The sequence below is a fragment of the Erithacus rubecula genome (assembly GCF_903797595.1).
Source record: "Erithacus rubecula genome assembly, chromosome: 1".
NCBI lineage: Eukaryota > Metazoa > Chordata > Aves > Passeriformes > Muscicapidae > Erithacus > Erithacus rubecula.
In genome coordinates this window covers 97,466,231-97,484,031 of record NC_136658.1, presented here as the reverse complement: position 1 = coordinate 97,484,031, position 17,801 = coordinate 97,466,231, and the positions used below count along the sequence as shown (strand labels likewise).

The 17,801-nt window shown below is 37.3% G+C and overlaps 1 protein-coding gene across 2 annotated transcripts in view; it reads left to right on the top strand.

Annotated features, from left to right (window-relative positions):
* The window catches only part of MAP3K15 (mitogen-activated protein kinase kinase kinase 15), an 83,451-nt gene that overhangs the window by 27,930 nt on the left and 37,720 nt on the right, over positions 1 to 17,801 (top strand). The window contains exons 3-7 of one of the 2 annotated variants that reach the window (XM_079316940.1): positions 3,147 to 3,170; positions 8,244 to 8,315; positions 11,966 to 12,159; positions 14,341 to 14,509; positions 15,767 to 15,873. In XM_079316940.1, the coding sequence (XP_079173066.1) occupies positions 3,147 to 3,170; positions 8,244 to 8,315; positions 11,966 to 12,159; positions 14,341 to 14,509; positions 15,767 to 15,873 (566 nt within the window). The remainder of the gene's footprint in view (positions 1 to 3,146; positions 3,171 to 8,243; positions 8,316 to 11,965; positions 12,160 to 14,340; positions 14,510 to 15,766; positions 15,874 to 17,801) is intronic. The other variant, XM_079316941.1, reaches the window with a different exon arrangement.

Here is a 17,801-nt window from a genome sequence, read left to right as displayed (position 1 = left end):
TTTGTAAGAAAAGATCCATAGTGTGGTACTGATTTTGCTTCAGGTAGTTAGACTTGGAATTGAGAGTGCAGGTCTGATTTTTTCCTTCCTTTTCCTTTTTTTATTAGAATAGATGTAAGGAGAAATTGTATAATAAGGACACTTGAGTATTGCAGCCTACTGCAATGTAAGGACTTCTGTCAGATGAATTTTGTATTCCCTAGGTGCTGACTAGCTAAGACTACTAGAATCTCCTTTTTATTGCTGTTTGAAGATAGGAAAATACATCCTCACCAAATCTTTTTATAGGGCTTTATTGTTCATTGGTTTTTTTATTGTTCATTTTTATAGTAGGATAATACATGCTATACACTTAAGTCTTGAAATCGCTGTTCTGGATGCAAGTCATATATTGTGGAGTTACATCAGTGTAGATTCTCTTTATTTTACATCACATTTAGACTTTGTCCTCTCTATCATCTATTGCTGCTTTTAGTATCATCCATTTTCTTGCTATCTTCACTGAGAGAAGCATTATTCACATTTTGTTATTTTTTTCCTCATTTTGAGTTATTGCCCCTTGCTACTTTGCTTTTTTCCACACCATTAGTGTCCAGAAATCCTTTTTTCCAGTTACCCAGCCTCTCTTGATCCTGTAAGAATATTAAGTCTCCTTTTTCCCACTAAAGCTCTGTTCTGTAACGGCTTCTTATTCCTCTTCTCTGCTCTCAATGTCTGATTTTACTGTCATGTGTCTATAAGCCATGCTTCCTTTCTTCATGGCCACATATGCATTCACATTCAGTGTGGCCTGGAGGGCCAAGAACTCAAAGCTGGAGTCTGTCACACTCTTTGCTCAATGAGATAATTCATACAGATACATGCCAAGGTATTACTGCCATGTCCTCCTGTCCTCCACCTAATCAGGGTGAGCAATCATACAGCTTTTCATCCACTTCTGATAATGTACCTGACTGCCATGAAATGCTTCATTTTTATTTTTCATTAACACATTTTTATCTTTCTTTATGCTGTCACACTGATGTTCTGAACCAACTTGGTTCTCCCAAGTATGTGCCTGAGTCTTGGAAGTTCAGGCCAGTTTTTTTTCTATTTGTTGCTGCCCAATGAGAATATTGGCTTTGATTTCTGCACTTCATACCAAGCACATACTCATGCCCCTGTTCCATAGCTGGAGTGTTGAAGAATCTCCAGGATTACATCCACCTGTGGTTGGATGTTCAGACTGGTTGTTGCCAGAACTTGCAAGACTTTACACTGTCAGTTCTATGCCTTTTTTTCTAAAAATGTAAAATTGAAGCCTAGGGGCTGGGGAACACCAACCAGAATGTGTCTAGGTCACTTAAGGCTAGAAAAACTAATATCTGCCTTAACCTTTCTTCTTCTAGGAACTGTCAGTGAGACTGATATCTTACTCATCTCTCAGTTGTTTGCATAACCTCCTTGGCCTAAATAGGCCCATAGCATATCTTAGATGTGATCGTAAGACTTGATTTAAGTTGCTGGAACCAGCTAAGAGAGATCCTCTGTATCAAATGGTTTAAGCTGGCACTGAGACAGGGTTCAGTCCTCCTCTTATCATTGATATCTCTTCAGCAATAGAGCCACAGTTTAGTGTAGAATAGCATTCAAATATGCTAATACACCTTTCTAAGGAATACTTCAGAAGGCAGGCAGGAACTGTTTGTGTCATATTTCAGCAAAGAACAGCTCATGACATATGTCATGTACTGGATGGTTTCAGAAAAGTTAATTTCTCCCTATTGAGAAAGATATTTAACTGCAGTAGATAAAGCTTTATTGGAGATACTTGCTTGGCTAAGTAGACATTAATTTTCAGATATGTAATATTTCAGATGCCTGAGCGTTCCATCACTTTTGTTATGAAGTATTTTATTGGGCTTAAGGAATTTAGGCTAATTAGAAATTCCATTTAGGTTTTAATACCTTTTTGACCCTCTGATGATGTTTCTTTATTCTGAAGTTTATGGGTAATTTGGTCAGGGTTTTTTCATTTCTGTTCAGAATTATGTTAGTTTAGTTGTACTTAAGTTGCTGTGCACACTCTTAAAAGTGGTGCACAGCCTGAACGTTATAAAGGCAGTATTGATGTTACTGCTATTACTTCTGCTGAAGAGCTGTGAAGTTCTGGCAACCTGACTTTATACAGTTTATCTCTTAGGAGCCATCCTGAAATTGTCCCAAGAGTTGTCTCTTCAGTTTCACCAACATTCTTTCAAAACAACGTGATTCTGAGGATATAAAAGAATATGTAATCTGGGTTTCAAGAGAGTCATATTTATAGAGCTAAACCTCTTAAATGCCCCCTGGTATTTTTGCCTGTTGTTGAGGAAATGGGTGCATGGGCATGATCATTGTGGGTGGTGTCCAAGTGGATTTCAGGCTGTCAGATATGAAGTTGCTCAAGCAGAATCATCTCAGGTTGTCAAAGCACATTTAATTCAATTATGTTGACAGCCCTGATTAGAAACTGTTCTATGTCTAGTATTTGTAGCATGGTTTACACGCAGAACCTTTAGTTTGACCAGGCAGTGCTCATTGAATGTGTAATCCATCACCCAAGAGAAGAGGAGGTCACTTACCAGCAACTGGAAGTCTCTGGTTTAGATGCCCATTAGTTTACAATCTTCTTCATTGTTTCATTATCTCTCATTAGATGTTGAGGTGAGAAGAATTAGGGTGTAGAAGGAATGTGTTGGTGTGTATCAATCTGGGTAAGAAAGGGGCTTAGGTAACTGAAGGACACTCATTGAGAGAGAAAAACCCTCCAGCTTTGAATGCTTTTGTCTCACAAATGCTCAAAGTCTGACTGGGTGTGCCAGTCTGAGAAACTCCAGTTACTGCTAAGTACAATTTCCTTTATTTTCTGAACGCTTCTTTAAGTAGGCTTCTTCACTGAATTGTCAATTTTTTACTAACCTGAACTATTGAGACTCTTCTTGATGTTGTTCTGTCCCTTTACTGGGAATTTACTGTGGCTTTGAAGAACACATCTGTGTGTGTGTGTGCGTGTGTGTGTGTGTGTGTGTGTGTGTGTGTACATGAAGAGCAGTGAGTTTTACTGGAAATAATAATTCCCAGTAAAAACAAATAAACATTTCTATTATCCTTTTTTCCCCCCACAGGATATGGTATCTCAGAAAAACACAGTAAGTATTAAATCCACATTCATTTTAAAAACACAAAATGAAGATCCTACATTTGAAGCAACTCTAATACCAAAGCTGCCATGCACACATATGATCTGTATGATTAAAGACAGTTGTTTTACCTTATCTATAATTCAAACTTTTGGAAATTTTGTTGACACTCCAAAATAATGCTAGATTTTAAAGATTCCTTACTAATTCCTTTCTAAGTTCTAGAAAAGTGCCAGTAGTTATAAGTTTTATTTGCAGGTTGACAGATCCAAATATAAACTCAGAAATTCAAAGTCTCTTTTTCCCTCTACCACTATCACCCATTTGTGCAAATGTAGATATTCATGATGCCTTCATGGAGTTTACTTTTGTATCTCAAACAGCTTTGGCTTCTGTATGCCTGTCCTCTAACTTACAAATTCACAAATTTACTTAAAAATTCTTATTTCTTAGAAAAGCTTATTTCCCAAATACACTTAATGCAAGTAAAGCCAAATAAGTTTGAAACAAGCTAAAATGTAGAAGTTATTAAGACTTTTTGAAATATGCCACTGTATCTTATATAGTTGTATATTTTTGCCATAGTTCATACCATGTCAGTGGTTATTTTCATTAAATCCTCTGTTCTGTTATTTTGAGGATGACTGAATTTACAAACCTTTTACTTACACTTCCCACTTTCTTTTTCCTCCCATTTACCATATACTTTTATTTTCTTTTAAACAATATTGAGCAGGATTAAAATAACAAAGTGGTCTTGTAGTTTGATAGTAATTTTAAAGACAACTAGAAGAAAAAATGCATTAGTCACAGCAGTTTATTTTGAGCTGCTGTTTTGACTTGGCCACAGTGCTCCACATAGGCTAAAGATAGATTAGTTTTAGCACATGTAAATGCAGGTCATCCTTCCTGGCTGCAGGGATCTTTGAACCAGTTTGACCTGTGTGGTGGGAGCTCTCTGGCTCTGTGAAGAGGAACTCAGAATGTGGCAGATTTCCTTGTGAATGCTACTATCTATCACTGGTGGATGGAAATTTCAGGAGCATGTGTTCTCCCAGAGCAAGAGGGAGAATTGTGAATGAGCTATTTGGTGGTAATACCAGAAATGGAGTACAGGATAAAAGAGAGGATGGAAAATTCAACCTAGTGCGATCAGATTAGCAGCCTCCAGTCTTTTCTTTCTCTCTCCAGAAAGGCAGGTATTTCTCTTCACACTGAAGAAAAGATTGAATCACAGAATATGCTGAGTTGGAAGGGACTCCCCAGGGTGATTGAGTCCAGCTCCTCACAGGACATCCCTAAGTCACACCATTTGCTGAGAACATTGTCCAAAACACTTCTTGAACTCCACGAGGCTGTTGCTGTGACAAACCCTGGGGAGCTGTTCCAGTGCCAACCACCCTGTAGGTGAAAAACCTTTCCCTGATATCCAACCTAAACCTCTCCTGACTCAGCTCCATACTGACATGGTTTCTATGGTAGGGTCTGGTATTGGACCTGTAAACACCTTGTGGCTAGCAGAAGGGGCAGGGAGACATCCTTAAGCTAGGATCCTGATTTCTCCTTTAAAAAGGAGGGATTGTCTAACCCACTTTCTTCAAGTGCTTAAATTAAGAAATAAAATGTGAGTAAAATACAATGAGGTAAAAAATTATTTACTTTAAATACCAAGTATGGATTCTTGACTTCTTTGTATTATTTGAAGTTGTTCATACCTTCTTTTATAAGACAAATATGCTCCCATATTTCATTTTTATCAGTATTTTTTATTCAGAAATTAGAAAAAGCTCACAAGCAAGCTAAATAATTCATAGGATAAAACTAAGGTTTTTAAAGCTGAAGTTGACTTCCAATAGACAATTGCCTTCCCCTCCTTTCCAACCCAGTACATTGTGACAAGAGGTTTGCAGTTTACCACTGATCCAATATGATGCCACTACTTCATTTCTTGGTTAAATATTTTACAACTGTATGGGCAATGTCCTGTTTGAAGAGAATTGCTGATCAGGGTTGCTGTGCTTATTAAATAGGTACATAATTGGCATAAATTTATAGTGTCCAGTCAAATATATAATTAGATAACCTTTTCAGTTTAATTGCTGAATATTAGATGTAACAGTTAATTCCTCTGTAGTAGAGCTTTCTGTTTTCCTTTCACTTGTCCTGAGTGAAAAATGTGGGTATGCCTCTGCTGTAACTGGAATAGCAGAGCTTGAATATACTTTTTATCAGGGGCTGGAGGCATGGTGGAAAGAGGATAGGTATCTCCTAAGCCTTCCTGCAGCCCAGTGGTGGCCACAGGAATATCACTGCAGGAGAAGTCCTCTCCATGTTCTACAGAAATGCATCCTGCCTCTGCAGGGTATGTAAGGGTATGTATGACTGTTGACAGGCACATCACACCTTTGTTCCAGCAGCAAGAGCGAAATTTTCTAGGCTGACTGCTGTAGCTTAGAGCTTTCTCTGAGGTGTCCCTGACTTCACCTTTCCTATTTATCCTACAAATCTCACAACATCCACAAAGTTGCAGAAAAGTCATTGCATAGAACAGATGTGGAGCCATGTTGAAGTAGCAGAGAAGGTGAATGTCTGATGTGTCAACAGGGTGATTTGCTTTGTGTATCACAATAAAGCCTTGAAGAGAAGGGATATTTTCCTTGTAGAGAAAACATTATTCTAATTCAGCATTGAGGAGGAGGCAAGAACAAGTAAACTGGACATGAAGCTGAAAACAATACAGAGAAAAAAAGGCAGCAATTTTACTGAGAGTTGGCCTGAGTGTAGCTGATCTAACAGTGAAAATTATACAGTAGCAAGCTACAGTGGTGTGAGCCTGAGAAATGTAATAGTTTACTGTATGAGAAAAGAGTGTGAGTAGGAGAACTTCCTTCCACCCTTCCTTCCTCCCTCCCTTCCTTCCTTCTTCCCTCCCTCTTTTTCTCCCTCCCTCTATCCAGAAATGCAGGTTTCACAGATAAGATGGAGGAATGTGATTCAGTTCTACTTCACTTCCCCTAACAAGCAGTTAAAATTCTGTATTGATAATTTATTGCATACTTGGATGTGAAAGGAAAGAATTATTGCTTATGGGAGTTCAGTTCCCAAGGAAGAATTGCCCTGGCATGAAATTCAAAACCAAGATTCTGTGTCCCATCAGTTAGATTTCCTTCTGTAGAGTTCCTCTGAGCTTTAAGGACATTTCTGTTAGTTTTAATAAAGATTGCACAGTTCTTAGTTTCTGTCAAAATTGTTAACAATAGAATGAATGGCGAATATGCAGTCTTGCAGAACAGGTGCCATTATTGAAAAATGGACTGAAGGGCAGAGGAAAAAAAATTACCTATGGAAACTGCTTGTGCTTTGGAGTTTCTGTAGATGTCAAATAAACATCAGTTTCCTGGAGAAATGAAATTTCAAGAGTTTTTAAAAGCAAAACATCCTTAAAAAATATTTTCCCAAATCAGTGTAATGGACAAAATTCATTCTGGAGTTTTTCTATTTTGATTCAAATTATTTTACCATCCTTATTTTTTTTTTTTTTTTAAGAAAGGAAATTTCATCTGCTGCTACAGGACCTTAAGAAATTATGAAAAAAAAAAAAAGTTCAAGGTTCAATGAAGAAAAGAGTAAACAAGGAGCTTTAGAAAACTGCTGGAGTCAGGAAGCAAAATGTGCAGTCCTTTGTGCAATAGCTCTAGGATTAGTTGTACATAGTTTGAGATGCACACTTTGATCCATTCAATTTATTTGAATGAGGCAGTGAAAATACAAACTAGAACTTTCCACTATGGAAAAATTGTTATACCAAGTACAGAACATAAGGGGAAAGACTAGTTAATGGTTCTTCAGTTTATAATAAGCCTGAAGAAATTTTAATAACCCTGTTAATTGCATTTAGGGAAGGTGTTTAAAGAAAAGTAGGCTGGCTACTAAGCAAAAGGTTTATTATCATTGTACACTTAGGCCTGTGGGCCTGATGAAGTATTTTTAGAGATTTAAATGGTTATTTTTCATGAAATCCTGTAGCAGCTCTTATAGTAAGCAGTGAATAATGTCTGGGCCATGGAGGAGTCATTAGCAAAAATTCTCCTTGATCTAAAGGGAACTGGATTGCAATTTATCCTTGCCACAAGGAAGTTTTATGTTGAAAAATCATTTTTTTATTGTAATTGGCAGAAAGTGTCTTCAGAGGTTTCAGTAGCTGTATAAATTAGACTGTATATACTGTTTCAAGGCAATGAACATTTAAGAAAACCAAACAGAAAGATTTTGGCACTTGGACCTTACACTCTAGTTAAGTAGCCCCAGTGGATTGAAATGAGAGCCAAGACTCTGAAGTATGATTACGTTATATGAACTTAATAATCCAAAGAAATATTATTGCAGAATAAATTTCTTTCTATTTTTTATTTCCTGATTATTTTTACAATGTATAAAAGTTTAAATGATACAGTCTTTTAATGATATATTTCTTAAAAGGTCTGAAGTAGGAGAAGTGTTAAAAGAGATTGTAAAAGGGCACAGAATGAAAGAGCAGGAACATATTGAATTCAGTAATTTTTCTTTTTGGGTGGAAAATAGTACAAAGGCAATGGGTAACAGAGTAAAAGTAACTGAGTAAATGCTACTTTTAATGCTTTTAATAATGAAATATGCCACTGTTCCCTTAGTGTAAACTAGGGCTTTTAAAATTTTTGTGTGAAAGTTAGTTTTTATGGGAATGATACCATCTCAAGCAATATGTAGTGGTTGGATTATAATTAACTAATCAGTTAATGAATCTGGCAGATTCATAAAAATAAGATCTAGAAAAATCTTAATGATGACACAAAGAAATGTATAGACATATAAATCTTTTAAATAAGAGAAATACAAAAGATAAGATAGAGAAGAGAAATGCCAAGGTATTGAACTGTTTTCTTTGCCTTGTAAATATAGTTTTGCTGTAAATACCTACATTCATTTTCTGTTGTTTCTTTCTTTAATTATTTCTTTATTCATGTGTACTGTGTGTCTTTTTGACTCTTGTGGTGTTTTGTGGTGGTGTTTTCCTTTTTGTCGTTGTATTTCAATCTGGAGTAGGTTGCCAACCTCAAAGCTTTTCTTCGTGTTCAAGTACCTGCTGAATACCACAGTGGTAATCTAATAGGCAAAGTATGTATCCCTTTAAATCTGCTTTCTGTTCAATAGATATGCCATTCTTTCACTGTGTTTCTTGACATGTAAAAATGAATAAGGATGATTCAAGATTAGTGCTTGGCAGAATCTCTCTTTCAAGATGATTGGAGTACTTGCTCCTTGCAAGCTAGATTTAAAGTGTTTGTTTTGCGGTAATCTCTCTTCACAGTCGTTACATAAAAATACTGCATTTATTCAACTTTAGAAGAGGAAGTATTTTTTTAAAAGTTTATAATATCTTAGTCACTGTAGTGAATTGACCCTAACTAGATGCCAGGCACCCACCAGAGCCACTTTCTTACTCCCCTCTGCAGCCAGACAGGGGGAGAAAAAATATAACAAAGGGCTCATGAGTTAAAGACTGGGAGAGATTACTCACCAAATACCATTATAGGCAAATCAGGCTTCAATTAGAGATGTTAATTGAAATTATTAGTAACAAAATCAGATCAGGATAGTAAGAAGAAAAATAAGACTTTAAAAAGACCTTACCCTCACCCCTCTCTCCTTCCAAGCTCCTATCCCAGCAATGCAGGGGGACAGGGAATGGGGTTATGGTCATTTGGTCACAGGTTGTTTTTCCCACTGCTCCACTGTGGGGTCCCTCCCACGGGAGATAGTTCTGCATGAGCTTCACAAATGTGATTCTCCACAAACTGCTGCAGCATGGGTTGTTCTTCCATGGACTGCAGTCCTTCAGGCACAGCCTGCTCCAGCATGAGTCCTACAAGTCCTACAAGTCCTACCAGGAAACTCCCTCCAGTCTAGACTCCTCTCTCTACAGCTCTGCAAGTCCCTGTCAGGAACCTGCACCAGCACAGGATTTAAATGGGGTCACAGCCTCCTCTCACACATCCACCTGCTGTGGTGTGGGGCTCCTCCATGGGCTCTGGGTGGATCTTTGCATTCCCTGTGGATCCCCATGGGCTGTGGGTGGATCTTTGCATTCCCTGTGGATCCCCATGGCTGCAGGGGCACAGCTGCTTCCCCATGGTCTTTACCACAGGCTGCAGAGGAATCTCAGCTCCAGCATCACCTCCTGCCCCTCCCTCTGCACTGACCTTGGTGTCTCCTCTCACACAGTCTCACTCCAGTCTTCTGTGACTGCAGTTATATCTGTGCAATAATTTTTTCCTTCTTAAATCTGTTGTCACAGAGGAGTTACCATCATTTCTAATTGGCCCAGCCTTGGCCAGCAGCATATCTGTCTTGGAGCTGGCTGGTCTTGGCTCTGGACATGGAGGAAGTTTCCAGCAGCTTCTCACAGAAGCCACTCCTGGAGCCCCCAAGGTCCTCCCACTGCCAAAATCTGGCCATGCAAATACATGTCTATATGGCAGGATGGACAGGAATGTGATGTCACAGAAAACAACAGTGAAAACCCTAGTACTGAAGAAAAAAGTGAATTAAACTCCCTGAACACTCAGGAGTTTGTGATTTTTTGGAGTGACTGCAGTTCCTTTTCTATCAGTTTCTGTGTTTACCTTCTAACTGCTTAGTGAGGTGATTCCTGATACTTGAGCAAGTGGCAAATTAATAGCATGACTCAAGTAAAATAATTGTGCTATTAGCTAGGCAGACATAATTCCCTCCCTGAAAATGCAGAGATTTTTACTCAACATTATTTGGAAAAAAAACTACCTTTAATTTGAGTGTAACATTTCTGTCACCAAGTGACAGAAATTTTAGCACTACAATTTAAAAACCTGTTTATATTAAGATTAGCAGTTTACTTTTAACAGCATTAAAAAAATATTTGGAAAATATTTTAAGACAAAAAAATACTCTACATTGGTCTGACTTGCCTAGAACCTAAAAATGGCTTCTGTGGGCCTCATTCTTTCAACCTCTCAGCAAAGGCATGGCTTTCTGCTTAATTCCTTTAACTATTTCACCTGAAGAACAGGTGCCTCTCTCAACTTATTTGCAATTATTTTCTGGGGTTTTTTTTCATGTTCTTAAATTTGTGGCTTTTTTTTTTTGTTGTTGTAGATTTTTTAAATGTTGTGATTAATTACAAAAGTTTCAGTGCTGGCATAAATTATGTGCTGGAAGATGAGCTATTCAGACTTTTGGGTTTTTTTTTTTTAGTCTGCTTGGCTGCAATTTTTAACTTAAAATTTCCCAAAATCAGACAATTAAATAACCCTAGCTTCTAATCCTGAAATTAACCAACTCATCATATAGTCTTGATAAGCTATGAAGCTAAAATTCTGTAACAATTGAGTAAGTTTATAGATTTTATGTGTGTGTATATGTATGCAGGTAGGTTGCTACATACATTGCCTTACATATACCTAAACCATTTATTCATTGTTTTTAAAAAGTAATAGTTGGACAGGGATAATGTAACTTTGGGTTTGTAAGGAAGGAATATGACTTCATCTCTATCTGTTAGAAATAATTTAAAATTTTAAATCCTCACTCAGATCAGCAACAGGATGTACTGATACAGGGGTTTTTTTTATCTGTAGTTTTAGTAACTGCAGGCTCTCCCCTACATTTTTAACTTCCTGTGAACAATCTGTTTCTCCTGTCTAGTTTACTAATACATTCAAAAAAGTACCATCTTCATATCCATTCTTTTCATAATCTCAGCGTTTTCCCATTGTTCAAGGTGACTATAAATGGCTATGACATTTCTACATACTAAGATGATATGAAAAATGACAGGTATAATTTTGCTGTACATGTTCAGTGCCATGGTATCTCCAAGGTAGTGGTAGTTGATCATGGCAGATGTATCATGTTCACTTATGCCCCAGTGCTCCCATCTAGTTACTCTCAAATATAAAGTTCACCTTCCTTTTAAAACAGCAGACAAATTGTCATAGCTCAAATGGAATACAGGTGCTTCTCCCAGCTGTGGAAACCTTCACAGTGGTCTGATTTCTGGGGTCTTGTTCAGGGGCTGAAAGCTCTGAATGTGCTGATTTTGTGCTCTGAAGGGCAGTTCTTGTGTCCTCAGCACCTTGATTGTATTTACACATTTTATGTGGCATATTAAGTTGGGGTTTTTTTGGCTTTACTTATAGAATTTTATGTTACAAGTCCTACACAAAACACAAAACATTGTCCTGTTACAAAGCATTTCAAAGTTTTCAAAGTTTTGGGGTTTGGTTGGTTAGGTTTTTGATGGTAGCATGCAGCAGATGTTTCATAGGCTCCTCTGGATTAAACATCTCTGTAAAGTCTTTCCAGGGCCTGTGTTTCTGTATTTCTCTCATTGTGGGGAGCTCTGCATCATATCTTTCCTAGCACAGGGTGAGCTTAGGAGATGCAAGCACATCTCTGAAGCCAAAAATTTGGGAACAGAACATCAGTTGGTAATTGTCAGACCCTACTAGAGTCGTTGCATTACATCAAAAGGAAAAATTGAACAGTTTGGTTGTATTGTCACTTAACAAACTTAGACCCTTATTTGTCAGTTTTGTTAATATTTATAACTTTTCCACACAAATTTTCTTGAATTTAGTGCTTGCAAATCTTGTGTTAAACAGTGCATTAAAACTGCCTATACATCAGCACTACTCTAGCTGTTTTTTCTGTCAGCAAAAGTTCCTTTGTATACACAAGTATATTCCCACTTCCATTTGTTTTCTAAACTCTGCCTGTTTTTATTTTAGGCTTCAAGTGGCAATTATTATTTTATTCCATACATTGTCACACCTTGTGCTGACTACTTTTGCTGTGAAAGTGATGCCCAACGAAGAGCCTCTGAGTACATGCAGCCCAACTGGGACAATATCCTGGGGCCATTCTGTGTCCCACTGGTGGACAAATTTCTCAGCCTTCTCAAGGATGTCCATGTTACATCATGGTAATGTTGCAACACATACAGTTCCAGAACTTTGATAGTCCCTTTTCCATATTATGAAAAAAGGAGATGTGGAATTTCTAGTAGCATTGATTTGTATTTTTTTTCTCACTGCACTTAATGTAGTATTAAAAGAAGCTGCCAGTTTTACTTCTTTTTGTATTCCTGGCCTGCAGTTATTGCAATCAACTAACCATGTTATTCTAGAGTTTGCTTTATAGTTACTTGCCAGAAAGAAAGGGCAGTCCATGGATAAGATAAAGTGCTTAAGTTTAAATTACAGTGCAGAGGGTCATGATAGGAGCTAAGCTCAGGGTTTCTTTGCAGAATTCAAAGCCAAAAACTGTCTTTTTCTGTTATCAAATAAAATATATACATGGTAGCAATTGGCATTCTGTTGTGTTTTTCATGATTTTTTTAATTTTTAAATATTAACCTCCTGGTATCACTTAATAAACCATGATACTGCTTAGCCATTTCTACAAGGGACTGTTGAAGTTTTGAGAACTGGGGCTGGAGAAAGAGGTCTTTCTTTCTCAGTGGTTCACTCTGTATTCTGCAGCTGTTTTGTCTATATTTCTGGAAAACACTCAGACTGAGTTTCTGGATTTTAATTTTCCTAATGTCTGAAGCATGAGGTAGCACCAAGGGCCCTCAGCTTTCTTTGTTTCCCCTTTGCCATCCCACCCAAGTGAAAGGCTTGCCTAAAAAACAACTTTACTTTTGTGGTCCCATCCTTGCAATGGGGAGAATTGCAATTCCAGAATCATCCCATCCCATGGATGACCCTCCTGTGACATCCTACCCTGAAGGGGAAGGGAGCACTCAAGATTCCTGGATGCTCGTGGTTGAAAGGAATGACAAAACTCAGAGGGTCTGCAAAAGTGTGCAGAGTTTTATTAGAAAACTACACACTTGGCATGGAAATTGGTATTTTAGTCCCTGACCTCCTAGTGTAAGGCATAGCAGAGGGTTTTGTATAAAGAGCATAGGGTAAAAGGGAAGAGAGAAAGAGGGATAAATTAAAGAGGGGCAGAGAGGAGGAAAGAAAGGGAGAGAGATCACCCATCCTGGCTCCAGTGTCAGTCCAGCTGGGGTTTCCATGCTCCTAAGATGGGTATGCAGAGCTCCCTGGAATTTTTTGGGGTACTTTGTTATAGATATGCTTTCCCCCATCCTGGAGATAAGTTTCTCACTGTGTATGCAATTCATTACATGCAATTCTATTATTGTAGATCTTTCTACAACAGGTCTTTGGGGGTTGTTGGTCAGTCTTGATCCCACCTTACAGTCCATGCTTGTTTCTCAGCCTCATTTCTGTGCTTGCACTGTATGAGGCTGTGCTTGCCAGTAGTGCTTACTGTGACTTTGCTGCTTTGATTATAATGTGTATAAGACAGAGAACTTAATTTTCTTTGCTATGTGTAGGGCTTATGCTTAAGCAAGGTTTAATACTTGGAAAGACTTATTTGTAAAGAAAAATTTTTATGCACTGGAGTATCTGTCAGGTGACACCTGCTAAGTTCCAAACTAGAGATTCCATAAACTTTTCCAGGATAATTTACCCCTAAGTAGGTGGTTCAGGCCGTTCATATTTGTCATGTTGGCAATATATATATTGTTTTTCAATTTACAAAAGTGCTGATTGGATTGTGCACAGATATTAATGTTAATAAGAAGCACTTATTGGATGCTTTTACTGAGATCCTACCCACATTATGTATTATGTTCATCAAAGAGATTGCAACTAAATCAGCTTTTGTTGTCTAGTCTTTACTTTAGTTTCTGTGCTTGAAAGTCTCCTTCCAACTTTCATGATAAAATAATATACCACCTCTTTACATCACACAGGTGTTTCTTCTCTGTGTCAATTTATTATCCCAGATGCTGCCTTCTTTATGATACAAAGTACCACATCTGTCAGGGTCAGTAATGGGGCTAAGAAAGCTTCAGTTTTCCTGTGTTAGTAAAGTTATAAACATATTGATACATAGCCCTACAGTCTGAGGTAGGGCAAGGTGTAATATTTGTAAGTAGCTATTAAAAAATATGGAAACATTTGATGTGAACCTCACTCTGAGGAAATGATACTTTTAATTAGAAATTATATTTTTTATTAGAAGCATAGCCATGTTTTTTAAGAAATCTCTAACAGTCTTCTATGTCTAACTTTTATTTCCTTAGTGCCTATTATAAAGAAACACTGCTAAATGACATTAGAAAAGCTAGAGAGAAGTACCAAGGAGATGAACTGGCTAAGGAGCTGGCCAGGATTAAGCTTCGGATGGATAATACTGAAGTGCTGACCTCTGACATTATCATAAACCTGCTTCTTTCCTACAGAGATATTCAGGTGTGTGCTCAAGGACTAAGGTGATTATTTTACCATGCAATTTTGGCTAATGTTTGTTCTCCTGTGCTTCATTGTTTGTTAAGCAGTGATTCAAAGCTGACACTAAATGGGTGCCATTGTTACATTGTTTAAGTTTGGTTTGTCTGTTGAGCCGTTTAAAGGAATATAGACTCTTACTTACTTCCCTGTGAACAAGAGACTCAGATAAGGCGACTTCCCGAGTTCTCTCCCTTTGTTTTTAATAATTTTTAACTTCCTTAAAAAGAAAAAAAGCAAAAATCTGTACTGAATCTAGATGCTTGCCTTTGCCCTCCTCTCCCCTACCTTTTCTCCCTCCCCCCATAAAGTTAAATATATTTAGAAATTAAGAAAGTGCATTTGTTATGACCATTGTATTGGCTAGAGATGCCCAAATTGAGAACTGTAATTCAAAGAAACATGGATTTGCTTTTTAAATATAACTGCAACTTTTTTTCGTTGTTTGGATTTTTTAAAATAAGTTCTGCTTTTGCTAAAACACAGCCTGTGTTCTGTCTTTCCAAATTGGCAGTCTGAGTGTTTAACATCCATTTTCAAATATAATTTCAACCATTCTATAGAATTTTTTCCCATCAGGAGGTAAGTTGGATATTTCTTGTGTATAAATGGATTGTGAGAGCAATGGGTGATCACATCATCCTTCATTACTAGACTTTTCATTCTGAAATGCCTGTCTTCCTTCAGCACTTTATTAATTTGGATTGGCTCTGGTGATCATGAAAGATCTTCCTTGAGAAATGTACTTGTCTCAAAACATGTTTTGAACAAAAAGATAAGTAACACAAGGGCCTCTGAAATGTCAGTAATCTGGCCTCTTCATGACTGTAAATGTGGGTTGCCCCTGAGAAACCAAAATGAGTGCACAGGTGTTGATAGACTTCAGAGACAGCTGTGGTTGAGTGCATGGTGACCTGGTGAGGTGTCATTCATCAGAAGATCTTAATAAGGCCTGGACAAGCCAGACCTGTCATCTCTTCTGGTGCTGGGAGTGTCATCAATCAAACTGGCTGCAGGGATTCAGTAGTTTGGGCATTGTGGTGAGCAAGAGACAAGCACTCACATGGATAGACAAAATCCCAAACATTCATGGCTGTTTCTGACTCTTAGGAACAGTCATCTGAGAAACTGTCCAATGATCATAATACATTTTAGCTTTTCCTCCTTTCACTTTATTCTACTTCATTCCTTTTTTTAAAATTATTTTTATTTTCATACCAGGACTATGATGCTATGGTGAAGCTGGTAGAAACACTAGAAATGCTTCCTACCTGTGATCTGGCTGATCAACACAACATTAAGTTTCATTATGCTTTTGCATTGAATAGGTAAGGATGATTGATTGAAGTTGTTTCACTGTATTGCTGTTCCATATGGGTTTATATATAAATTTATAGTGCAGGTAATATCAAATTACCCTCCCTTTCTGCACACATTGATATTCATCACAGTCATCTCTCCTTAATCCCATACTTACTGTGCACCAGGACAGTTTGTAACTTTTGAAATCTTTGTTTTCCAACAACTATCATTTATCAACAGCCAGGAGTGAGTGGATCAGTTCCAAAGGACACCTGACTAACTGCGAAAGACTCCAGTGATACCAAGGGGTTCTTGGTCAGTCTGAGATTGTTTAATCTGAGTCACTTTATTCTGAATATCTTCAAAAGTTTAGTGTGATAGAGTTATGAGTGATTTATTAAAGTCATAGGTAACAAGCACTGCTTGATCCATAAATACAAATTTATGATGGAGTTTCCTTGGAAGGCTGGATGGTCATCAGGACCTGCAGGCACATCATTGCTTTAGGAAACACAGAAATATTATTGAACTCTTCTAGTTAGGTACAGATTTTTGTGATACATATGTATCATAATTACTCTGTTTCTAAAGAATTTGCATGAAGATTGTCAGAGATAATAGATCTTATGCAAATGAAATCACATGTAATAATAAAAGGAACTGGCTAGGTGCAATCCACATACTATTAAAGATTGTAACCTACAAACTAACTAAAAATTAGCATTGGACAACACCAGGATGGCATAAATCAAAAAGATTAAGAACTTAATAATAGATCTGGAAAAGCAGTTCCTGTGGCATTTTCAGGAAAATGATAATAAGTCTGGTCCTATCTGACAGTTTCATCAGACACAAGAGTAAACATTAAACTATTGCTCAGAAAAATACTGCAGGTGGATTTAGCCAAATTTTTCAGAACTTAAAAAAAGTACTTCAGGAATTTGACTCAAAATGTTTAAATTTGACAGTAAGAATAATGCTAGAATCATACCTTGTCCTTAGGTAATGTCTTCATATAATCAGTTTTTAAAACTTTTTCATTTAGATCTGTATAACAAAATTGACAAGGTCCTTTACTGTCTTGGTCTTCAAATTCTTTGTATTTTTAGCAACATGTGAAATCCATGCCATTAAACCTTCTGTTTTGACAATGCCAAGAGCACCCTGGTAAGACAAGATAAAATTAATTGTTCATGAACCTTCCCTGTCAACAGCTTTCATTAAATTGATTATTAGCCCAAACCAGCATGACTCTCCTTCTTTTCTTCTGGGAATAATTTAAACATTTGTATAGAAAAGGTTTTTCAGAAATGAATGACTGGTTTTTCATTGGGAAGAATGCAGAATTTAGCATCTATAGATTTTTTGGTATGTTTCAAACAAAATTATGGACAAAACTCAAAAGCTGAGCCTTAAACATATTTTGAGGATGTCTACTTATTTCAAAATGACCCCTAAAATGTTGCATTTAACATTTTAGATCCATGAAATTTTTGAATCCCTAATGTTGCCTGTTTTAAAACCAAATTATTTTTAGTGATTTCTGTCAGAACCTATCTTGAAAAATAAAGAACTATATTTTCAGCTCATATTCTATTAATTTCAAGATACAGAACAGTATTAATGTTGCCTGGTACAGCTGATTGAGCCCATCAGGAAAAAAATGCATCATATGCAGAACAGAATTAGCAGCTATAAGAATATCTGACCCTGCAGAATGTTAATGTGAGATTAATTTCATAAAAAAGAATGCTAGAACTGTGCTACAGAGAGAGTAATTAGTTTACTTCCTCTTGGACTCTGTAGCTGAGTTGGCCATTAGTCACCTGCATTGTCAAGTCAGAATTATTCCAGTGCTGCACAGAGCCAGCCCGTGGCAGGAAGGGCTCAGGGCTGTTTTTGGGCACCTTGGGGCTCTGCTCTTCAGCAGGTGGACACAGCCCAGTCTGAAGCT